Below are 26,418 nucleotides of genomic sequence, written 5' to 3'. Positions count from 1 at the left end.
CCAGCCTTGCATATCTAATGTATGCTAATGTTTGATAATAATGAGCTATTATAATATATCATTTAATTTTAATATTCTCCACTTATCTTCAATAGAAAAGATTCTGTACTTAGGTCAGAAAACAATATATTTTTTTCATATCAGGTAAACTTTTACAGACTTCTGATCCAACTTGTGATATCTCAGGAAATGTTTCTTGCTCTTAGAAATCATTTACTTTCTCAGAAAGAGAACTACTTATAAAGAGCATTAAGTTGTATCTGAAAATAACCTGTAACGTCAAGCACAAATAACCCACTGAAGGCTATAATGTGTGTGCCGTAAATAAAATGGTAAAACACAAGTTTATTCTTGTTTATTCTGCCGACTGCAGTGAAGATTGTATTTTACATGCCATGGAAAAATTGTGACAGAAAAATTAAAAGAATATGCAAATGTCCCACTTTTGATTTTTCTATAGTTTTGCTACTTGAGAAGATAGAGCATGATGACATCTGCAATAAAACATTGAAGATTACAGATTTTGGGTTGGCGAGGGAATGGCACAGGACCACCAAAATGAGCGCAGCAGGCACCTATGCCTGGATGGCCCCCGAAGTGATCAAGTCTTCCTTGTTTTCTAAGGGAAGTGACATCTGGAGGTGAGCCTTTCCTTTTGCAAACATCTGCAGAAACTGCTTGCTATGCTTCATTTCAGTGAGTTTCAAAGTATTCAGTAAGTCTCAGCATAGGCGTTTTTGAATAAATTTTTATGGTTTTGATCAAAATAACTGTAATGACAACAGAACAGATAATTTGGATAATTTGAGGTTTGTATTGTCATATGACTCCATTTCAGAGGAGGACTTTCTTGTTAAATCATAAGATTAGTTAAAACTGGTTAATTTGTATTGACACCAAATGCCCCAGATTTTGTAGGATGTGCCAGTGAATAAAAGTGAATGTTCCTTGATGCAGTCATGGATCATTATAGCCTCAACCTCCAAGGCTCATGTGACCCTCCCGCCTCTACTTCCTGGGGAGCCAAGACCACAGGTGTGCACTACCATGCCTGGCAAATTGTTTTGTGTGTAGAGAAGCTTGTGGGGGAGGGTCATCCCACTATGTTGCCCAGGCTGGTCTTGACTTTCTAGGCTCAAGTGATCCACCCACCTCGGCCTCCCAAAGTGCTGAGATTACAGGTGTGAGCCACTCCACCTAGCCTGAATTGACATTTTTAATAAACTTTTAATTCCTTGTGACTCACAGACAATATTAGCATTGGAAGGAGTTTGAGAAAAAAATTTAGACTAATCCCTTCATTTTATAGATTGCTTCATCTAAAGATTAAAGCCTCCTATTTGAAGACTGGGAGCTGCCCTCAAATGGATCACCAGGTTATTTTGACTTTCCATTCTGCTTTTCTCATTAGAAAGATGTGAACAATTACAAAACAACAAAGAAAAATCACACTGTTTAATAGTTATGATGCATCTAGAACTACTTGCCATCATTTAATGCTCACAAAATCCTGCTAATAAAGAAAATGTGGTGCATATACCCCATGGAATACTACACAGCCATAAAAAGAGTAAAATCATGTCCTTTGCAACACAGATGTAGCTGAAAGCCATTATCCCAAGTGACTTAATGTAGAAATAGAAAACCAGGTATCACATGTTCTCACTTATAAGTGGAAGCTTAACATTGGGTACACAGGGACGTAACGATGGCAACAATAGACACTGGGGACTAACAGAAGGTGAAGGGAAGGAGGGGGGAAAACCAACTCTTGGGTACTATGCTTAGTACCTGGGCGATAGGATCATTTGTATCCTAAACCTCAACGTCACTCGACATACCCAGGTGACACTTGCACATGTACTCTGTATATCTAAAATGAAAGTTGAGAAAAATTTTAAAAAAGGTTAGATGTAAAAACCAAAATAAAATCCTGTGTTATTAAAATTCCTTTTTTTTTTAGATTTTAACAGGTTTGATGAGATATGATTCATGTACCATGAAACTGATGCATTTAAATTGTACAATTGGATGGTTTTTGTATATTAGTATATTAGTAAGTTGTGTGTCCATTACCCCAATCGATTTCAGAACATTTTCATTATGGCAGAAAGAATACCTGTCACCCCTTATTCATCATCCCCGACTTTCCCTGCCCTCTCAGCCCTGGGCAACCACCCATCTGTGTTCCGTAGCTTTAGATGTGTTTATTCTGAACATTTTATGTAAGTGGAATCTTAGAATACTCCTTTGTGACTGGCTTCTTTCACTGAGCCTAATGATTAGAGGTTCATCCATGTCACAGCATGTATCAGTACTTCCTTCATTTTTGTGGCTTAATAATAGAGTATTTCTATACCTATCCATTTATCTGTGCATGGACATTTGGGTTGTTTCCAATTTTTGGTGATTGCAAATACAACTGATAACAAACATTCATGAACACATTTTTGTGAGGACGTGTGTTTTCAGTTTCCTTGATTGTACCTCTAGGAGTAGTGAGATTGCTGGGCCATATGGTAATTCTGTGTTTAACCTTTCGAAGAACCACTAGACTGTTTTCCAAAGTGACTGCACCTTTTTTTGTATTCTCACTAGTAAAGTGTCAGGGTTCTGATTTCTCTCTATCTTCCCTGTCACTTGTCATCTGACTTTTTGATTCTGGCCATCCTTGTAGGTGTAAAGTGATGTCTCACGGTTAGAGTTATAGTTTGGGGGTTTTGTTGTTGTTATTATTTGCTTTTTGCTTGTGTTTCATAAAAGAAAACTAGGGGGCCGGGCGCAGTGGTTCATGCCTGTAATCCCAGCACCTTGAGAGGCCAAGGTGGATGGATCACCTGAGGTTAGGAGTTCGAGACCAGCCTGACCAACATGGTGAAACCCTGTCTCTACTGAAAAATATAAGAATTAGCTGTTTACGGTGGCAGGCACCTGTAATCCCAGCTGCTTGGAAGGCTGAGGCAGGAGAACCACTTGAACCTGGGAGGCGGAGGTTGCACTGAGCTGAGATTGCTCCATTGCACTTCAGCCTGGGTGACAGAGCAAGACTCTGTCTCAAGAAAGAGAGACAGAGAGAAAGAAAAGGAAGGAGGGAGGGAGGGAGGGAGAGAGAGAAAGAAAGAAAGAGAAAGAAAAGAAGGAAAGAAAGAAAAGAAAAGAAAGAAAACTAGGGACAAGAGAGGAAAAATACTTGCCAAGAGTCCATTGCTTGTAAGTGCCAGAAACTTATAAGAACCCAGATCTGTGTGGCTCTCAAATGCATGCTCAACAAAAATTGTTTTTCCTTTTAGATCTTTGGATACACTAGAAGTTGCTCCCTCAAATTCACATATGAAGTCAGTGGCAGAGCCCCGTGTCAGTAAAGGTTCCATGAAACTCCTTTACATTTAAAGCTTATCTTCTGCATTTAAAATTATGATTAATTGTTCTATTTAGATCTTCTAAAGAAACTATCAATTGTATCAGGGGTTCTATAGTGTCTCAGGGCCAGTTTGAAAAATACAAGTGCTTGAGCCTCACCTCTTGGTGAATTAGACTCTCTACTGGTGAAGGCTGGGCATGTGTTTTTATAAACTGTTAAGTATGTTTTCATTGATTTAATTACAGTAATTTTCAAACATGAAAATATTAAATGACACAAGGGACACTGGTTATCTTTTTAAGATATTATATTTAAAGACTCTAAAACAATTAAAACACATCATAAATTAATTTTACATACAAAATAATGTATTTTAAGACTACGAGATCTTATTATAAACTATACATTTATTAGAAACTAATTATGAGGTATACAAATGCTGTGCAGTCATGCTCTATAGCAATCTTGTCTATTGTAAACAGAGGAGAATCAAGAATTAAGCAAAAAAGAAAAAAGGAAAAGAAAGTTGCTAAAACTAACCAAAATATGGGTCTTTAAGCCCCATACACTCTCCAGAGAAGTAACCTCTCAAGATTGATTTATTTACAAAGTGGGATGATCTGATTTTCATTAAAAACAGAAGATACCGATGGTCCACTGTATCTAATGTGTTCTTCTTTCCGTCACCTACTCTTCAGCTGATGTTTTTTCCTGTTACTAGCCTGGCATCCCTCTCCCCTCTTCTAATTAGCTCAAGTCCCTGATATAAGAAGGCGTAGTGTTTGCATATAGCCTGTGCACATCCTCCCATGTACGTTAAAGCATCTCTAGAATACTTATTATTACCTAATACAATGTGAATACGGTGTAAATGGTTGTCGTTCTGTATTGTTTTTAAAGTTGTATTGTTATTTTTTATTGTTGTTTTTTTCTGAATATTTTCCATCCATGGCTGCTTGAATCTGTGGATGTGGAGAGCTGACCATATTATGACAAGGACTAGGAAGGTACTGCTCTCTGGAGCCGCTTAGTTGAAGGGGTCAAACATCCCTGCATATCTCCAGAACCCATTCATATACAGAGCACATTGTAGGATATCAGGATAGGCAAGAGCAGAGCAGGTCATCTCTTTGAATTGTAGACACCATTTCTGTAAAGTCTCTTTTTATCATATTTCCATAAAAAACGTTTCATTCAAAAAGCATTGCTTTATGCAGTGCTAGGGATTGATGACTGTATATTTCTTGATTTTCTTCTCTTCCCTTCCTTCTAACAGTTACTGTACTACAAGGTAACTGTTTTATACGCTTAGATATTGTTTTCTAATTTTTTTTTTTTTTTGAGACGGAGTTTCGCTCTTGTCACCCAGGCTTGAGTGCAATGGCATAATATCGGCTCACTGCAAGCTCTACCTCCAGGTTCAAGAGATTCTCCTGCCTCAGCCTCCAGAGTAGCTGGGATTATAGGCATGCACCACTATGCCCAGCTTATTTTTTTGTATTTTTAATAGAGACAGGTTTCTCCATGTTGGTCAGGCTGGTCTCAAACGCCCGACCTCAGGTGATCCACCCAGCTCAGCCTCCCAAAGTGCTGGGATTATAGTCATGAGCCATGGCACCAGGCTGTTATCTAATTTGTACAGCTCTTATCATTGTCCTGGTTTTGTATGTTACGTAGCCCAGGCACAGAGAAGTTAAGAAATTTGCTTTGAATTATAAAACCACTAAGAAGCAGACTAGGTTCAGGACTGAGATCCATGACTCCTGACACCACAGCCCTGAGTCATGACACTTCTTGAGTTCTCAGGAGAGGGCTTCATCATACTATCTCTACCCAGTTTAAGAGAACGGGAAGATATGTAGTATACTTTAGAAGTAGTTCCATTGAAATAGTTACATTTTTTTCACATTGGTTTTTCATGGGATAAGCCCTCCTCTCTCTGGAAAAATGATCTATCCCAGATTATTCAGTTCGTGAAACTTCCAAGAAGCAAAGTTACATGGCTATTTTTTTAGTTTTGTTATTTGTTAATAGGATTCTTTTTGAATTTAGAAAATTTTAATTATTCCATGTAAGAATTTTTTTGTTTTTGTTGAATGATCTATGAGTTAAGTTTACTTATGTTTGAAATTATGAATGTGTCTCCTCTAATACAAATTATTTAAAATTTGATAATTTTAAGAAAATTATCAAAAGGAAGCAGATAAGATTTGGAAAATAATGATTTCAACTTTAGCTAACAGTTATAGCATTGTATAATTTTCAAGTAGTACATTGTATATATTACATATTTCCTTTTTAAAATAAAAACCATGTTTTGAGATGATAGCGTGTGTCTCACTAATGTTTGATACAAGAGTTCACTGAAATCAGCTTTAAGGGACTTGGGAGGGAGAAATAGCTAGTGAGCAAGCAGTAATACCAGCAAAGCTGAAACTCAGGTTGAAATCCAGTTTTTCTTCAGTGGTCCTCTGGGATTCTTCAGAGCAGGAGTCTGGGACTCACAGCCTCAGGGCTCAGATACCTCTGCTTAGGGCCCCTGGAACCTTAGGTGGTGATCCCTGAGACCGTTGTTTGGCAAGTCCTGTTGTTTTCTAGATTCTTTTTCTTATATTTTTATTATGTAGTCATTAGTACCAGTAGGAACTAATGAAGAAGCCTTTAATTTGAAAGTGATCATCTCCAGGGATGACATGGAGTCCAGCACTTTGCAGATTAGGTCTTCAGAGCAGGCTTCTTTCCATTGTGTTGTGATGTGAATCCCCACGTCCCTTAAGCTGAGAAGATAGTCAAATGATTACTTCCATTTCTCTGTCTGTTATCTTTCAAACTATGCTTAAAGGTTATGTATAGCCAACATACATCACAAATAATTCAGTGGCCTCTAAATTTCACATTTTTAAAAAAAGTTAAAGCTAATGAGATTTTGAAGGATTAGGAAAATGAATAGAGCTTCAATAATTATATTAGTAGAATTGAAAAGGAAACCAAATATGACTGTTCCTTTTAATTCATTTTTATTTTATTTATTTATTTTCGAAACAGGGTCTTGCTCTGCCGCCCACGGTGGAGTGCAGTGGTGCAGTCACAGCTCACTGCAGCCTCATCCACCTGGGCACAGGTGATTTTCCCACCTCAGCCTTCTGAGTAGTTGGGACTACAAGCACCTGCCACTGTGCCCAGCTAATTTTTATATTTTTTTAGAGACAAGTTTTACCGTGTTGCCCAGGCTGGTCTTGAACTCCTGAGCTCAAGTATTCTGCCCACTTCACCCTCCCCAAATGCTGGAATTACAGGCGTGGCCACTACACCCAGCTATTTTTATTTTTTAATTGACATAAAAATTGTACATATTTATGGGGTACATAGTGATGTTGCAGTACATGCAATGTATGGTGATCAGATCAGGCTAATTAACATATCCATCATCTCAAATGTCAGTTGTTTGTGCTGGGAACGTCTTCTCTTCTAGCTATCTGAAACCCTCTAATATATTATTGCTAACTGTAGCCATCTTACAATGCAATAAAACAGGAGTACTTGTTCCTATTACCTGGCTGTAATTTTGTGTCTTTTTTTTTTTTTGAGACAGAGTCTTGCTCTGTCACCTGAGCTGTAGTGCAGTGGCGTGATCTTGGCTCACTAAAACCTCTGCCTCCTGGGTTCAAGTGATTCTCTTGCCTCAGCCTCGTGAGTATCTGGGACTAAAGGCATGTGCCACCACGCCCAGCTCATTTTTGTATTTTTAATAGAGATGGGGTTTCACCATGTGGGACAGGCTGGTCTTGAACTCCTGACCTCAGGTGATCCACCTGCTTTGGCCTCCCAAAGTGCTGGGATTACAGAGGTGAGCCACTGTGCCCTGTGTCTTTTAACAAGACACTGTTTCTTACATGCTTATGTGTTTCAATCTGAAGTCAAGTGAATCAACTGGAGTGACTCCTAGTCTTTAAATTTACTTCACAAAAGATATCTGAGTGTACTTTATATTTTGAAGAAGAATAAGATAAAACTAACATACTGACTTAGATAGCAGAAGAGAATAAATATGTACAATGCAGAAGGCTCATGCATATGCCCCTGTGTACTAAATGGAATTTTGGATGTCTCAGTCTGTGGTATGGATGTGTTTTGAAATTCAGCCCTTCATTGTAAACATTCATTTAGAAATCCTCTTCTGTGCCTTTCCTTGTTCTTGTTTGTGACTGCATCTGCATCACGTGTGATGATGCTTTGGAGAACTCAGTGACTGCAGTTGTGCCTTTTTTAAAATTTCCATTTCGTCCTGGCTTCCTTCATTACAAAAAAGAGACGTATGTGCTGCCAGCAGGTGCAAGGGGGCCCACACTGATTTCCTTCTGTTCCTTACTGTTCAGCAATATGGTAGAAACATTAGTAACACATCTAAATATAAGGGAGGCGGAAAGAGAAACAGTTTCAAAAAACTATTTTAAAATAATCAGCATGATTCTATGTCAGTCCTGTGGCATGCACCATGAGATTTCTGTGGGGTTATGTCCTAATAATCCTCAGGAGGTTTTATTTAAGTCTAGGAATAATGAGATAGAAGGAGAAATAGCAAAATAGCCACGTTACTCCTAAAGGGTGACCTGGTTCTGGACCCTGTTTAATTCAATTATGTACTACTCTTACGCTTTCCTATTCATTAAGTGGCTTTAATTCCTAGAATGAATGCATACTTGATTTCTGGGATGGAATGTATTTGCACGTGTTTGAATTGTTGATGGGAAGAATCCACCTCCCGCCTCGGGATGTCTTCCACTCGGGGGCTTTTCTCGAGAAGAGTGTCCTATTAGGAGTGGATGAGGGTACTGCAGTGTTTATCTCACTAAGTGCATCATAAGGAGAAGACACCGTGTAGCCCATTGAACATCTGAAAACCTTGCTTTCTAGCTACGGAGTGCTGCTGTGGGAACTGCTCACGGGAGAAGTCCCCTATCGGGGCATTGATGGCCTCGCCGTGGCTTATGGGGTAGCGGTCAATAAACTCACTTTACCCATTCCATCCACCTGCCCTGAGCCACTTGCCAAGCTCATGAAAGGTATTTTGTGTGTGTGTCTTTGTGGGGGCAAGAATTTCTCATTAGAATATCCTTTTTTAAAAAACAAACAAAGCAATTTCTGTGACTCTGATTTCCAAGTACTTTTAAGCAACCCTAGTATTTTAAGAATTAGAATCCGAGTCTTTGATCTAGAATATCTGGTAAAGTTTTGATGAACTAAGTAGCTTAAATACAATCCAGTTTCATCAGTGACTTATTATGTATGAAACTCAACTGATAGCCAGTATTGAACTGGCTCCAGATCTGCTATTTTAAATTTGACTTAGTGATCAGAAATGCCTTACGGTCTTAACAGGTATGATTTCACAACGACCATGTCTATTTGATCCTTATCTTTTAAAAATTGTTAACTAAGTCTTTCTGTAAGCCACAAGTTACCTTCCCTCATTGTTAGGCTATTGTTTTAGAACTTCTCTTGTGGATATAACATTTTAGAGACTTTGAGTTACGTGACTCCTATCAAATCGTCTGGTGATGGTGGCTTACCCCCTGAAACACGGTGTCCATAGTAAGGCAAGGGAAGCAGACATCCATTTATTAAATGTGATGTAATATAGACAGCACCCGCCTTCTCCGATAGTCATTATTACGCATGCTTGTGCCATGGACACTGGGTAAAATAAACTATTCAAACTATTGCCAATGGATTCTTAAAATCTTGAGGAGCAGATATTATAAATGGAGGAATGACAAGTGTTAAGTTGAAATACACTTTGGTGTAAAACATTTCTTAGCCGCTCTGATGTCTTGGGGATGATCTGAACTGTGTTGTGAGATGGAATTAATGTGATTCTTGTTTATTTTAGAATGCTGGCAACAAGACCCGCATATTCGCCCATCGTTTGCCTTAATTCTTGAACAGTTATCTGCCATTGAAGTGGCAGTGATGACGGAGATGCCTCAAGAGTCTTTTCATTCCATGCAAGATGACTGGAAACTGGAAATTCAACAAATGTTCGATGAGCTGAGAACAAAGGAAAAGGTGAGAGAGATTTGTAACTAGCATAATGTATTCAAACTTATGAAAATGATGGAAAGTATGAGGCAAGAAGCACTGTTAGCATTATTCTAAAATATTTTTAGATATCAATATTTGTTGATTCTCACTTTCTCTCAGGTTAAAAAAAAAAGCAAAACAAAAGTGTACTCAATATGTATAATTGGGGAGAATGCCATTTTGTTAGATTCCCTTCCCCATTATCTGTTAATACAGATATGTATTGATACAAGGTATGTCATAGACATTCCCCAAAATACAAAATGTTTTCTTAAAAATGCGATTTAAGGACGTGTCTGTGGGAAATTGTTGAGTTTCAGTGTTAAATGCTGTTTTTCTTACTGCATCCTAGGGACAGTGCCAGAGTCCTAGGACTTAGAGATGGATGTGGCATTTGTAACCTTGAATGGTCCTTTGAATGCCAGGCTAGTGATTCGGACCTTGTTGACAAGTTTTAAAAAGGGGCTCCATATAATCTCTTGAAGCTGGACATTGAAACAGAAGCTCCTCTCCACTCTCCCTGTCCCTTCCCTCCTTCTTTCCCTTATTTCTAACAGTGGGATCACTGTTCTCCCAGGAACCTAGTCTCAAGGGTCTTTTTACAATGTTCCTGTGGTCTTCTGTGTGACAAAGACCATCAGTGGTAATTTTCTGCCCCAATCCCTGCCACCCACCTACTTGTCACCAGCATGGTTGCTGGGGCATCCTCGCTAGGCACTCTGTGTCCAGCCTTGCTTCCCTCATCTGTCCCCTTCCTTTTCTAAAATGCAAACCCGGTCAGCTCTGCTTCCATTGCCCACTTGTTTACGATGTTCATTCCCTTTCTCCTTACATATTTTGCCTACATTTCCACTGCCTCTGTCCCCCGCCATACTGAATTTCTTCCAGTCCCCATGACGTCAAACTCCTGGCCCGTAGCCTTGGCACGTGTTCTTTCCTCTGCTGAGGCCCCTGTTTCCTCCCTAGCTTCTGTGCCCACTTCATGGGTGGCAGCCCCTCCATTCTCAGTCCCTGATAACTCCCTCCCCTGCTCTACACTACCAGGTAAACTGTGGGCAGTAGGAGTGTCCTGTGCTTTTCTTATCATGGCAGTAAGTCATACTGTATTAATACTTGCTGATGTAATTGTTCTTGGTCTGTCCTTTCTGCCAGATAGTAAGTTCATGAACTATGCGTTTACATTCTTGTTCGTTTGCATACACAGCATTGAACATAGGACTCAGCACATGGCAGGCATTAAGTGAACCCAAGTACAGTTTGTTAATATACTCCTGATAACTATTTTAATAGTTGAGATATTGGCAATTATTATTATTACTGTTTTAATGAGCAATTCTTACCATTGCTGTTGTTGAAAGTAAGCAATGAATTTTAAAGTATATACATGTTATGATTCCCGTTATGAATCTTATGCTGTAATAGAGGCATATGACTCAGCTGTTCCACTTCCACTTATAGATTCTTTAGAAACTCACACATGTGCACAAGGAAACATGCTTATGGTTGTTCACTTAAGCATCATTTGTAATAGTGCAAAGCTGAAAACAACCCCAACATCCATTAACAGGGGAATAGATGCCTAAACTATTATATTCTCAGGCAATGGGAATCTGTATAGTTGAGTAAGTCCTTGCTCAATGTCGTGGATAGGATCTTGGAAACTGTGACTATAAATGAAATGATGTATAATGAAACCAAGTGTACGACAGGCTGATCGATGTGACAAGAGTTAACTTTTGACAGCATATTTCTGGTCACAAAAACATCTCCAAACTTTGAAATAAAGACCAAAGCCCTTCTAATATTAAACATTGAAACAAATGTGAGTTATACATAACATTTAAGAATGATTAATGACTGGGTGCCGTGGTTCACACCTGTAATCCTAGTACTTTGGGTGGCTGAGGCAGGTGGATCACCTGAGGTCAGGAGTTCGAGACCATCCTGGCCAACATGGTGAAACCCTGTCTCTACTAATAATACAGAAATTAGCCAGGTGTGGTGGTGCACACCTGTAATCCCAGCTACTTGGGAGGCTGAGGCAGGAGAATGGCTTGAACCCGGGAGGCAGAGGTTGCAGTGAGCCAAGATTGTGCCATTGCACTCCAGCCCCTGGATGATAAGAGCAAAACTCCATCTCTTAAAAGAAAGAAAGAAAGAAAGAAAGAAAGAAAGAGAGAGAGAGAGAGAGAGAGAGAGAGAGAGAGAGAGAGAGAGAAAGAAAGAAAGAAAGAAAGAAAGATAAAAATAAGTAAGAGAATTATTATTTGCCCAATTATTCTAGTTCAAGGTCTCAGGTGGCTGGAACCTGGAGTATCTTCCAGCAGCTCAGGAACCAGCCCTGAACAGGACACCATCCCATCACAGGACGCGCTGACACCCACACTCACACTAAGTCGCACCAGGACGGTTTAGACTTGCCAGGGCACCTGAGGCACACATCTTTGACGTGTGGGAAAAATACATGCAGACGTGCGGAGAATGCGTCGGTTCCACGCAGACAGTGGTGTGGGTTGGGCACTGTTTTTTTTTCTCATCCATGTGATGATGAAACAATGTTATTTCAGGACCTGCTGTGAAAATGAATGAACTTTAGTAAGGTGTTCCAAAGAGGTGAAAGCTAAACATAAAACTGGGCAGGAAAAAGAGACTTGCAGAAGAACATTATATACCATTTTTATAAGTGCATGAGACACACAAAACAATACTATTTGAATGTATGAGAAGGCTAAAGGTATCAACTGTGGAAAGATGCCGCCAACTTAAGAATAGCTGATCTAGGGAGGGAGGGAATAAGATTAGACTATGATGTACTTGGGGCTTTAGCACATCTGAAAGAGATATGGTAAAAATTTAACATCTGTTAAATATGAGTGCATGGATATTTGTCATTCTCTCTAAGGACAGTATATTTCAAATACTTTATAATGTAAAATGCTTTAAAATAATGGTTAGGGAAAAAAATACAAGCTGCCAAAATCATTTATTTTTTGAGATGGAGTTTCACTCTTATTGCCCAGGCTATAGTGCAATGGTACAATCTTGGCTCACTGCAACCTCTGTTTCCTGGGTTCAAGCGATTCTCCTGCCTCAGCCTTCCAAATAGCTAGGATTACAGGCACGTACCAGCATGCCTGGCTAATTTTTGTATTTTTAGTAGAGGCGTGGTTTCATCATGTAGGTCAGGCTGGTCTTGAACTCCTGACCTCAGGTGATCTGCCCGCCTCGGCCTCCCAAAATACTGGGATTACAGGCGTGAGCCACCACTCCTAGCTTAAAGTCTTTTAAAGTAGACATATAGGTAATTCCCTCTGTTTCTTAGATTTTTCAGTATTTGGTTACATTGAAAAATGTACAACAGTTAAATAAATGCAACTTAAGACCATGACACCATTAATGAGTACTTAGAATTCATAAATGAGAAACACCAATCCCATCTGCCCTGTTCTGCTCAGACACACAGAATTGCATCTGAGTACTAGCATCGTGTCTTAAGGAGCCTCCCGGCGGGGGAAATGATGGGGAAGCCTAGGAGTCTAAGCATAGGAAGAACACAGCAGCACACAAAGGGGTCGGGACCGCAGGGGCTGCCCATGTGTGGGGAGGACTTTCAAGTAGAGAGGGAAGAAACCGGTTGCATCTTCCAGAGTCGAGCAGTAGGACCTCTGGGTGAATGCTGCAGGAATTGCAATCTGGTCTCCGGGTCAACAACTTGCGATCCCTTGGAGATGGCTTGCCTGTTTCCTTCTCCAGGATGAGACTGAATGGGAAGTCCATATGGGATTCTGAAAAATATGATAGAGCACCCCGCTGACACGCCACCACCAATCCTTTTCAAAAATACTAAATCTTTTGTGAATGCCAGAATAGCAGCCTAGCGTGGTGGTAAAAACCAGGAACTCTGAGACAGTTAGCCCTGTTGGCATTTGGGCTCTTGCTGCCTGCTGCTTTTTGGGGTCTCCAACTGACTTTGTTACTTTTGGTACCTCCTCATCTTTGGAGCCATCACTGCAACTCTGTGTCCCTCAGGGCTTGGGGGTGGGGCGGGGGGGGGGTGGCGCTTAAGTGAGTCCTGTATGCAAAGCAGCCAGAGCCCTGCTTCTTAGTAAGTGCTGAGTTAAGTGTTAGCCTCAGGAAAAAAGAAAGTGGTGATGTTTCACAGATGCTGAGGTTTCCTAGTCCAGGCATTCCTGGGAAACTGGCTCTAAAGAGCCAGGCTGGAAGAGCACTGACCGGAACAGGTTCACCTCCTGCAGCTCTTTGAAGCATTACTATCAATGATATCATTGACGTGTTTCTTGGAAACTTTCATGCACTTTGTTGACTTAAAATGATACAGGAAAGACTCTCATTTGTTTTTTTGTTTTTTTATACTTCCCCAGATTGTTTCCAGGAATTCTAAAATTAGGTGTTTAATTACAAAATGAAAAAGATTTTGAAGAACAGGGGAAGACTTTGAGAAAAAAAAATAAAGATTTAAATCATAGAATCTAAAATTTGGAAGTGATGTAACTCACAATTAGTTACTGGCTGGGTGTGATGGCTTGCAGCTGTAATCCTAGCACTTTGTGGGGGCCGAGGTGAGAGGACTGATTGAGCCTGGTAGGTTGAGGCTGCAATGAGCTATGACTGCACTGCTATACTCCAGCCTGTGTGACAGAGCAAGACCTTGTCTCAAAAAAAAAAAAAAAAAAATATATATATATATATATATATATATATATATATATATATAATTATCATTGTTATTATTATTATTATCTGGAGCCAGAGTCTCACTCTGTCACCCAGGCTGAAGTGCAGTGGCACAGTCTCAGCTCACTGCAACCTCTGCCTCCTGAGTTCAAGCTATTCTCCAGCCTCAGCCTCCTGAGTAGCTGGGATTACAGGTGCTTGCCACCATACTCCAATAATTGTTTTTGTATTTTTAGTAGAGATGGGGTTTCACCATGTTGGCCAGGCTGATCTTAAACCCTGGACCTCAGATGATCCTCCTGCCTTGGCCTCCCTAAGTGCTGAGATTACAGGTGTGAGCCACCAGGCTTGGCCTTATTTTAACCCATTTTAATTGTATTTAGTTATTGACAATTATTTATGAAACTGGAAGATAAAGGCATCTCTAGTGAGTTCTTAATTATATATTAAAGTAAAAGCATGATTTAAGAGTGGATGTCAGCTGTTTCTCCACTTTGAGATTTATAGTAATTTATTTTTTTTTACTGATTTTTGAGCTGTCATGTAGTAGTGTCTGTTTTTACTTTGTGTTTTATTTTTGTGCATTGCTTCTTGAAATACAGCATTTATGATATCCTGTGAGCCTTTGGATTTATAATTAAAGCATATATAATCCTTTTTTGTTGGCTTAAAAGTTTCCAGCTACATCTTTTTTGATGAAGTGAAAAGCACAGTGTACGTGCCGTATCTCCCTTTCTTGTTCACTGATTGCTTAAGGTAGGAGGCATCAGACTTGAAATTAATGGTCAGTAACTTGGCTGTGGTCTGTGTTATTCAGTAAGCCGTAGCCTCCGTAGACACTGGGTCCTCCCTAAACTCCTGGCTCCTTATCTCTGTGTGTCTGTTTTTGTGGATTTGGTGCCTGCACCTGTCTGTGACCCCCTCCCCCCCACACACACAGAGGCATGCCTTCATTAATGATTAACAGCCACTGCCAGGGATCTGGATTTGCCATCACCAGAGTGGCCTGTGCCAAGCAATTCAACAAAGATTACTGCTAGTAATCTCATCCACTGAAAGAATTTTTTTGTGCTTCGTACTTTCTGAGTATTCAAAGGGTTCTAGTACCCTAGTTTTAAAATTTACTTTTGAATGTGTTAAAATTTATTCAGAAGGAAGATTACTTTTGCTGCTTTCTCTTCAATCTTATCTTTTTCTCTTCTCACATCTTAGGCAAGTGATTTTTTGTTTATTATTCATGAAGTTGTTGCACAGGGATTGGTGATTTAGCTTGGGGCCTGGAATTAAAAATGGTTTTTTACTCAATTACTGTCGTAGCGACACACAGCCTAATTGATTTTGCTGTTCTTATCTCTTTCTCTTGCTGTATCATTTAACAATAGCTAATTGAATTTATATCAACACCACTGAAAAGTATCTTAACAAAAAGGTTTAATGAGTTAGAAATTGAAAGTGGACTGGAAATTATCCTCTGCCTCCAAATACACTATAGTAAAACATCCAATTTGGACAAACGAGTTGAACAAAAGTCACTAGTTAAAAAATGGATTACAGATTTTTTAACATGTAACATTTTTTCCCTTTTTTTCAAGTAATAATTTATATCTGACACAAAGTAATGAAATAGCCATCTGCTCTATAAATAAAATCCAACTGATACATATTAGCTGAAGTGATTTAAATACCATTTGGTCTAAAATAAATCATTTCTCCAGCAGTTTGGCTTGTGAAATTTGTTTTAAAAAATAAATTTAAAGAAAGTTTCAAAACGGAATTTCAGTCCACTTTGGGAGAATTACCATAAATTCAGAATCAGTTTGATCTGAATAAATGAATATCTTTATTATTAGCACTCCCTAGTCTCTTCTTGATATTGTCTCATTTATTTGTGGGACGATGGTCTTCTGTGTTTATTTTTTATATGATAATTGTACTGATACATAGGCTCAGATTACTCTTTGAGTCCTTCCGTTAAAAAGTCTAAGTCATTAGTAGATTTGAATTGCATCCTAGTCCCATGGTTTGGGTCTGGTTTCTTCCAGGAGCCCCAATCTTACTGTGTGTTTTCATGGATCAGCATTGTTGAGGTGGACCTATTTAAAGTATGGTCTGCTTATAATATAACATAGGAAATGTTTGCGCAGTACTCATAGCTCACAGCCCAAAGCTCTACCTGAAAAGGCATCTGCAGTTTCGAACAAAGACTGTGGTATTCAGGTATTATAAGATTAAATTTGTCGGAGCAGTGTAAGTAAAAGCTTGCAGATGCCTTGATTTCTATGTGAATGCTTGATTTCTTAGTAGGGTAATTTAGAATAGAAAATAGTTCAGTGCTACAAGGAATATTATGTCTCTGGTAAAGAACAGAACACATTTTATAGAAATGAAATAAAAGTGGGCATATAATTTTAAAACTTTGCAGAGTTTTCAGTTTTACTGTTTAATAATTTTTCCTAGTAGGAATAAAAGTATTTTTTTTTAATTCATAGATTTTCTGTTTCTCAGAATTTCAGTACTTCAAAAACCAAAAGCAAGAGAGGTTGGTAAAATTAGTAAAATTAAACTAACTTTAATTAGTATCATAACAGGAACTTTTATTAACTAACTCATGAGATCTGTTATAGAGTGATCATTTCCATACTTCAGTGGGATCTTGAAAAATTCTGTGTGTACAGAATAGATTTTCCTTTGCCTTGTAATTTGAGAGGTAGGGCTTCATTTTCATTTCCAATAGGCCTTCAACAGACTCCTAACACCTTAGCTTGATTTTCTGCCTTAATCTCTCCACCAAGATGTTTTATTCCCTAAGCAAAGTTGTAAATACCCTAAAGAAGTTCTAAGTAGTCTGAACTACAATCTTGTATAACTAAAATAATGATGCTTTAGGTGATTGAGCTTGAACTTTCGGCTTTATTTTGAAATGGGTCATTCACATCTGCACTTTGTCGCTGTGTGTTCACGCCTGTTTTATGTGTCAGGTGAGAGATGAAGAGGGACAACTGTTAAAAACCAAGTGTAGAAAATTTACGGTGCCTCTTTTAGGATCATAAAACGAACAGAGGAGAATGGCAGTTGTGCAGAGGCTGGGGCTTTCATTTAAGTGAGTAATCCGCGGGAAAGGTGTCAGCTTGGATTGTCCTGACTTCCATCCCTTGAGGACCCGAGTGAGCAGGGCTTGAGCAGAGGAAGAGGGGATTTCAGCTTCTCCTAGTGCACAGGCGCCCGTGGCCGAGGGGTCGCCGCCGTGGTGTGATAGACGGAATTCCCTTCTTCCTGCTGGGAATGACCCGCCTGGGTGTTCGTCTTGTCGCAGGAGCTGCGATCCCGGGAAGAGGAGCTGACTCGGGCGGCTCTCCAGCAGAAGTCTCAGGAGGAGCTGCTGAAGCGGCGGGAGCAGCAGCTGGCAGAGCGCGAGATCGACGTGCTGGAGCGGGAACTTAACATTCTGATATTCCAGCTCAACCAGGAGAAGCCCAGGGTCAAGAAGAGGAAGGGGAAGTTTAAGAGAAGTCGTTTAAAGCTCAAAGACGGACATCGCATCAGTTTACCTTCAGGTATGATCTTGCTCTCATGTTTTTGAAAGATTTTTTTGTGTGTCTTCCTTGTAATCGTTAGTTTTCTCTGCTTATCAGAACCGGGAAAGAGATGGAGAAGTAACTTTGTGCAACAGGGACTGAATGAGGATCTTCACTTTCGGGCCTAGAGTCATGGTTCTAATGGAACGGTCAATGAGATTCCGTGTAGGAAACACTGTTAGGAGCACATCGTAGTCACAGCACACGAGGATCTCACTCTCAGCGTACTTTCCTATTGATGGATTAACTGATTGACTCCTTTTGAAATTGAAGCAGAGCCGGGCGCGGTGGCTCACGCCTGTAATCCCAGCACTTTGGGAGGCCAAGGCGGGTGGATCACCTGAGGTCGGGGGTTCGAGACCAGCCTGATCAACATGGAGAAACCCCGTCTCTACCAAAATTACAAAATTAGCTAGGTGTGGTGGTGCGTGCCTGTGATAGCTGCTACTTGGGAGGCTGAGGCAGGAGAATCATTTGAACCCGGGAGGCAAAGGTTACGGTGAGCCAAGATCGTTCCACTGCACTCCAGTGTGGGCAACAGAGCAAAACTCTGTCTCAAAAAAAAAGAAAAAGAAAAAGAAATTGAAGCAGAACCTTTTTTTAGCTGGTCGTACTGAACCAACATCACATGGCATTGTGAAGATCCAAAACAACAAAACTGTTAATATTTCATCATTAAGTTCATTGCTTCCACAAGGATCTCTGATGTCATCTGGTATCTGGGACACTGATATTGTTGTGAGCACTTTCAACAAAATGTATCAAGTACTCTGAAGTACTTTCCCATGGGGGTTAAAATCCTTCAGGCACAAAAATCACCTGGTAAATCTAAAGAAGCTTTTTAAAACATTGTGAAAGCAACATAAAAGGATTACTAAATCCTTTTAGTAATGTGTTAGGAGAAACTAAAGAGAATAGGAAACATATCAATCAGTACATATAGATATTATTGGCTGATAATCAAAATTTATTGGTCAACATAGCAGACATATATTGATTCACTAAATTAAGTTCTTTAATATCAATTATTCTACTTGTTGTTAAAAAAAAACCTCCATGATATTTTGTTTTGTGATTCTTTCTAGTATCAGAGCAGAATGATAGCAGAACAAGGCAGATTTCACATTTATAGAATGTGTATGAAATATCTGTATGTCTGTGTCTATGCTTGTCTATGGGTATATGTACTATATATTAGAGTGCTTGGATAGATTCTAGTGTTTTCCTAAGATGTTTGTTAATGGCATGGCAATTTGATTTAAAGTGCAACATGACAGTTTTGTTTTATGTTGAGTGTCTGTAATTGTCTTATAAAATATGTATCGTGAAACACTGGAAGCTTTGAAGCATTTAGGTTATTGCAGATATCCTTATTTGATCAGAAAATTGCTAGTATGATGGCCAGTTGCAGTGGTTCACACCTGTAATCCCAGCACTTTGGGAGGCCAAGGTGGGTGAATTTCCTGAGGTCAGGAGTTCGAGACCAGCCTGGCCAATATGGTGAAACCCCCTGTCTCTACTAAAAATACAAAAATTAGTTGGGTGTGGTGGCAAGTGCCTGTAATCTTATCTACTTGGGAGGCTGAGGTGAGAGAATTGCTTGAACCTGGAAGGTGGAGGTTGCAGTGAGCTGCGATTGCGCCATTGCACTCCAGCCTGGGCAACAAGAGTGAAACTCTGTCTGAAAAAAAGGAAGGCTGGGCATGGTGGCTTACACCTGTAATCCTACCATTTTGGGAGGTTGAGGCAAGTGGATTACTTCAGGAGTTCTAGACCAGCCTGGGCCTCATGGTGAAACCCTGTCTCTAATAAAATCAGCCTCCCTAAAAAAAATTAGCCAGGCTTGGTGGTGGGAGCCTGTAGTCTCAGTTATGTGGGAGGCTGAGGCAGGAGAATCTCTTGAACCCGGGAGACAGAAGTTGCAGTGAGCTGAGACTGTGCCATTACACCCCAACCTGGGCAACAGCGAGAGACTCTGTCTCTAAAAAAAAAAAAAAAAAAAAAAAAAGTGGGAAAGAAAGAAAAAGAACACTGCTAGTGTGAGGTCATCATGAGATTCCGGTATATATTCTTGATTATTTGGTTTAATGAGGTGAGAATGGACTATGGGTTCTTACTTTTACCTTCAACCTCTCTGGGGTTGGAGGTTGGGGGAAGATCTTTTTCCAGACTCTTTTCTGATGTTTTCTCTTAGCTGGAGTGTTGCTTGCAGGGTTACTGACTGGTCTGTCTTATGTGTCAGTCATCCATAATTAGAGACTGGACTATTTATTTATAATGAGGCTTCTGCCTTCACACATAGATGAAAGAAAAATCCAGAGGTGCACTAGATGTGAGTTTTCTTCTCCATTTCTCAGCTACGTCAATTTTCTTCTAGCTGTGATTTGATTATGTTATCATGTTATCAAAATTAATGTTTATTTTTTTCCTTGGGAGACTTTTGGGGGAGGCAAAAAGGATTAAGAATCTGATGGAAAGGGAAGTAAATTTGGAAGAAAAAAATGAGAATTGTTCCAATGATTTTCTACTCTTCAGTGGTAAAATGATTAAATAAAATCTTAGCATTCCTGAGGTTAGATTTTCACTCTTGCTTTTCTTCTCAAATGTTCCTTGGCTAATACCTTGAGTTTATTCATAGCAGACTGAATATTATTTGACTATTTTTACCAGATTAAAAAAAATTCCCAGATTGTATTATGCAGCGTTTCTTTCTCTGAGAAGAGAGGGGAAATTTTAGTTACACATTTATTTCCTTTTTGGCACTTAATGAAAGATTCCAGTTAAAATATAACCAAGAAATCTACTGCTGTAATCCTCACCCATCAGGAAGGAATGAAATTTGATTTCTGTAATTTTTAACATGACAGTTACCTCTTCTTCCCACAAGATGGCACTACATTCTCATCTTACTATTAATAATGCTCGTATCACTGGAAACTTTAGAATGCTCCAACTCTAAACACACACACATGCACACATATTTACTTATACAGTATCCTAGCCTGGGACAGGTATCCCAAAAGGGAAATGATAATGATAAAAATATTTTTTTTCCTTGAAGAATTCTGCTTAGTATAGAAGAGAAAGCAAGCATGTGTAACTTAAAATCAAGGGAGTTAGTTGCAGTCAACATTTATCTGCTAGAAAGTTCTTTAATTTAGTATTGTTTAATAGGGGAAACTATTCTGGACATAGGTCTAAGCATAAATTTTATGACTAAGACTTCAAAAGCACAGGCAACAAAAAACAAAAATAGACAATTGGAACTACATTAAACCAAAAAGCTTCTGCACAGCAAAGGAAATAATCAACAGAGTGAAGAGACAACCTGTAGATTGGGAGAAAATCTACAGACAGTAGAAGGGAATAGTGCAGAATATACAAAGAACTCGAATAACTCAGCAGCAAAAACACAACTTGATTTAAAATTGGGCAAAGGAACTGAATAGACATTTCTCAAAAGAAGACATAAAAATGTCCAGCAAGCATATGAAGAAATGCTTAGCATCACTAATCATCAGGGAAATGCTAATGAAAATGACAGTGAGCATCTCGCCTTAGAATGGCTATTATCAAAGAGACGAAAAGTAGTAAATGTTGGTGACGATGTAGAGAAAAGGAAACTCTTATACACATTCTCTTGTAATTTTGTCCTGGAGAATTACGGCTGATCATTTTAAATCTATGGCTATTTGTAGCTAGTGGGAATGTAAATTAGTATCCATTGTGGAAAACCATATGGAGGTCTCTCAAAAAAAAAACAAACTAAAAATAGAACTACTATATGATCCAGAAATTTCACTACCAGATATTTACTCAAAGGAAAAGAAATCTGTCTATAAAGGGATACCTGCAATCCCACGTTTATGGCAGCACTATTCACCATGGCGAAGATAAGGAATCAACCTAAGTGTCTATCGATGGATGAGTGAATGAAGAAAATGTGGTGTGTTTACCTGATGGAATACTATTCAGCCATAAAAAAAGAATTACATTCTATCTTTTGTGGCAACATGGATGAGCCTGGAGGACATTATGTTAAGTGAAGCAAGTCAGACACAAGAAAATAAATACTGCATGTTCTCACCTATATGTGGGAGCAAAAAAAAAAAAAAAATGGAGCCCATGGAAGTAGAGAGAATTGTGGTTATTAGGCTGGGAAGGGCTTGAGGGTAGGCGAGGGGAGGTTGGAGAGAGGTTAGTTAATGGATACCAAATTACAGCTAGATAGGAGGAATGAGTTCTGGTATTCTGCAACATATTCTGTAAGGTGAAGATGGTTAACTGTGTAATTTATTGTATATTTTCAAAAAGCCAGAAGAGAGGATAATGAATCTTCATAACACAGAGAAATGATCAAAACCCAAAGTGATACATATGCTGATTACCCTGACTTCATCATTATATATGGTAAACAAGTACCAAAGTATCACTCTGTACCCCATAAATGTGTATAATTGTTACGGGTTGACACAAAAACAAAGAGAAACAAATTCTAATACTGTTAAATGGTACACTGTTCAGGGACGAACTTCCAGTAAGTGGTAGATGGAACATGATGCTGTCTTTTCACGGAGTTTTTACCAACTTCTTGAACCCCTTTGGCAGGATTTTTCCCTGTGCATAACAAGCAGTTCTCCAAAACATATTCAAGGGTCCTCCAAGCTGACCCTTAATATTTGTGCCTGAAGATCTTACAAAAATTTGGGATTAAATATGAATAATTACATTCTCTTATAATTTTGTCCTCGAGAATTATTGCTGATTGTTTTTAATCTTATGGGTATGTAACTATGTGATTTCTTTTCCTCCTGGAATTTCTTCATGGCTGGCTACAAAAAAGGAAGATTAATGCTTACAAAGTAAGAAAGTAATAATCTAGGATCATCTTTTTTTTTTTTTGAGACGGAGTTTCGCTCTTGTTACCCAGGCTGGAGTGCAATGGCGCTATCTTGGCTCACCGCAACCTCCGCCTCCTGGGTTCAGGCAATTCTCCTGCCTCAGCCTTTTGAGTAGCTGGGATTACAGGCAGGCACCACTGTGCCCAGCTAATTTTTTGTATTTTTAGTAGAGACGGGGTTTCAGCTTGTTGACCAGGATGGTCTCCATCTCTTGACCTCGTGATCCACCCGCCTCGGCCTCCCAAAGTGCTGGGATTACAGGCTTAGAGCCACCGCGCCCGGCCCGATCATTATTTTATTAACTATACTTTGTGATTATGTAGTATTTTTCTTGGAATCTACAAGAGAAAAAAGTATGGTAATAATGGATATTTTTATGTTGTGAATACATCTATATTGATTGGTCCTTCTGTTTATGTTTATTTCTAACTGAAGTTGTGTTTTCCGGACACATTAATACAAGACAAAGGCTTTAAAGCCTCCAAAAGTTGGTATGTCGCTAAAGCAGTGGCATTCTCGCTTTGGCTGCTTCAGAAGTGCCCACAGCCTGCAAAAACCATCTACCTCACAGGTATGCAAGTGAGTAAAAGGGTGGATGGAAGAGAGCATATAACCTCACCTGGTTTCTTTAGAGAATACACTGCTTTTCATCTGCAAATGGAAGCCTCCCACTGAGGCAGTATTAGCTTTGCTAGTGAAATGTTCATATTGCCAGCAAAGATACTAGGGTAGGTTTTACTCAAAAGCCTGTGATTGAACTATAGCTGCCATGACTGGCATCTTGAGAACCACAATTCTAGTGAGTACAAAGAAAATCTGAGCACAGGCCACGGGCATTTTAACAGTTCAGCTTTAGTTTTCCTAAATGTTTAGCTGGCACAGACTCAATCTTTCCTTGCTTCAGAGAGACAAGGATGTTCATGATAAAGAATATTTTCTTTCTGTTTGCAACATAAAGAGTGCTTGTTCTGTTTTTTTTTTAATCGTACTTTTGGTTCTGGGGTACATGTGCAGATCATGCAGGATTGTTGGATAGGTACACACATGGGAAGGTGGTTTGCTGCCTTCATCCCCCCCATCACCTATATCTGGTATTTCTCCCCTCATTATCCCTCCCCATCCTCCCCACCCCTGCTGTCCCTCCCCTGGCCACCCCCCTCTGACCGCAGTGTGTGATGCTCCCCTCCCTGTGTCCACATGTTCTAATTGTTCAACATCCACCTATGAGTAATAACATACGGTGTTTGGTTTTCTGTTCTTGTGTCAGTTTGCTGAGAATGATGGTTTCCAGATTCATCCCTGTCCCTATGAAGGACACAAACTCATCATTTTTTTTGTGGCTGCGTAGTATTTCATGGTGTATATGTGCCACATTTTCTTTATCCAGTCTATCGATGATGGACATTTGGGTTTGTTCCAGGTCTTTGCTATTGTAAACAGTGCCACAATGAACGTATGTGTGCGTGTGTCTTTATAGTAGAAAAATTTATAATTCTTTGGGTATATACCCAGTAATGGGATTGCTAGGTCAAATGGTATTTCTATTTCTGTTTGTGGGTGTTTTCGGAAGCTCAGAAGCACTCTGAATCTTAGGTGTTGTTAAAATGCAGCCTTGTATCTTTGCTGCTCACCCATGGCTTTCCACGTGTTCCATGTTGGTTTTCTAACCTGTACTTATTATTTCTTATCCCATCATTGGTCCCAAATAACTTGTCAAGCAAATCCTGTGGCTTGGTTCTTGGCTTGTCTTCTGCTGTTGACAGCAGGACTCCTCTCACCATAAGAGCTCTCAGAGCATTTGTTTCTGTCATGTTATAACAATTGGGTGGCCAGCTGAACATTTACAAATGACTTTAGTCTAAAATAAACTGTTTCCTTTCTATGACTAAGAATACTTTTTCCTTTGGCCACCTCCTTCCCCTAATGATCACCACCACCTCATCTAGTCAGTTCTTTACTCAGACGCTGTGCCCTGGCCAAGTCTTTCAAAGGGTATAATGGGGCCAGGTGCAATGGTGACTCATGCCTGGCATCCCAGCACTTTGGAAGGCCAAGGCACGTGGATTGCTTGAGCCCAGGAGTTTAAGACCAGCCTGGGCAACATTGGGGAAAACCCATTTTTACAAAAATTAGCTGGGCATGGTGGTGCACGCCTGTAGTCCTAGCTACTCAGGAGGCTGAGGTAGGAAAATTGCTTGAGCCAATTTTCATTGGGGAGGTCCAGGCTTCAGTGGGCTGAGATTGTACCATTGCACTCCATCCAGGGCAACAGAGTGAAATCTTGTCTTTAAAAAACAGTATGACTCAGCAAATGGAGGAGCCTCCCATTTATTTGGTCTTTCCTTTCGGTTCAGTTTGTCTTCCAAATCTCCATCCTCCTGTGTATTACTCAGCAACTCACTTTCAAGCACCAGCCTGATCCTGTAGATGAACCTTGTATAACTTTCTCTGTCAACAGACACTTTAAGATCTGCTGTGTGGGTGATGTTAAAATACATATGCAGTCTCTGCACTCACGTTTCCCACAGAGAAACTATTCATTCAGCAAAGTTTTCTGAGCACCGGTTACGTGCAAGGCACTGTGCCAGTCTGAAGTCATGGAGGCTGTCATGGTCTGTACCCACAGAGCACTTACCTTATACTGAAGGAGGGGGCTTAAGCTGACAATTAAATACTTGTTTGCTTTCTGTAATCCTAACTGCTGTGAGGGAAAAGTCACATGACAGTGATTAGTGCAGAGATGTAACCTGGTCTAAGGTGATCACAAAAGGCTTCCTAAAGGAGTTCAAAACCAGCCTGGACAACATGGTGAAACCCCATCTATAGTAAAATACAAGAAAAAAAAATCAGCCAGGCATGTCAGCGTGCACCTGTAATCCCAGCTACTCAAGAGGCTGAGGCAGGAGAATTGCTTGAACCCAGGAGGTTGAGGTTGCCGTGAGCTGAGATCGTGCCACTGCACTTCAGCCTGGGCACGATAAATCAAGACTCTATCTCCAAAAAAAAAAAAAAAGAAGAAGTAACACTTAAATTGAGACTTGATGCAGGAATTTACCAAATACAGAAGAGGAAGGAAGAGAATAGGCTGAGAACACATGCGGAGGAATCTTGGTTTCTTCTAGGAATTAAAAAAAGTCCAGTGTGGTTTGAACGGGGCTCAGCACACTGTGCCCTGTGGGCCCAATCCTGCCTCTACCTGTTTTGTGCAGGTATGTTTTGTGCAGAATGGTTTTTATACTTTTAAATGCTTGAAAAAAATCAAAGAGGAAGAAGACTATTTCATTGTACCTGACATGATATGAAACTGATACGAGATTTCAATATCCACAAAGATAGTTTTACTGGGACACGGTCATCTGTGTGCTGTCCTTGGCTGCTTTCTCTCACATCAGCAGAGTCAGGCAGTTGTTACAGAGACTGTGCTACTCACAGAGCCTAAAATGGGGTATTTTGCAGAAAAAGTGTGCTGACCCCTCTTTTAGCTCATGACAAGTGATAGGAGAATGGGACAAGATGAGGCTGGAACAGAAAGAACTCAGACTCAGATTTGCAGGGACTTACAGAATGTGTTACAATTTTAATCTGTAACTTAAGAATCATGAGAGGCCTTTGAAGGATTTTAAGCAGAGGAATGACGTGTCAGTCAGGCATATTAAAATGCATCTGGCTGATGTGAAGTGGACTTGGGAGGCCAAATGTGGATACAGGAAAATGGACACAAGGCATTTTAGCAGGCTAGGTGTGGCATGGCGATGGCCGTGTAGATGGAGAGAACAAAAGGAAGAAAACTAACATTTATTGAGCA

The 26,418-nt window shown here is 39.8% G+C and overlaps 1 protein-coding gene across 2 annotated transcripts in view; it reads left to right on the top strand.

Moving 5' to 3' along the window:
- MAP3K21 (mitogen-activated protein kinase kinase kinase 21) overlaps positions 1-26,418 on the top strand; it is a 56,962-nt gene that overhangs the window by 16,058 nt on the left and 14,486 nt on the right. For both annotated transcript variants that reach the window (XM_035280583.3, XM_035280584.3), the window contains exons 2-5: positions 461-641; positions 8,276-8,424; positions 9,252-9,427; positions 17,451-17,691. In XM_035280583.3, coding sequence (XP_035136474.3) covers positions 461-641; positions 8,276-8,424; positions 9,252-9,427; positions 17,451-17,691 — 747 coding nt within the window. The remainder of the gene's footprint in view (positions 1-460; positions 642-8,275; positions 8,425-9,251; positions 9,428-17,450; positions 17,692-26,418) is intronic.

The sequence above is a fragment of the Callithrix jacchus genome, chromosome 19 (genome assembly GCF_049354715.1).
Source record: "Callithrix jacchus isolate 240 chromosome 19, calJac240_pri, whole genome shotgun sequence".
Classification (NCBI taxonomy): Eukaryota; Metazoa; Chordata; class Mammalia; order Primates; family Cebidae; genus Callithrix; species Callithrix jacchus.
The sequence above is the reverse complement of the archived record's forward strand: the minus strand, read 5'-3'. Positions and strand labels throughout refer to the sequence as shown.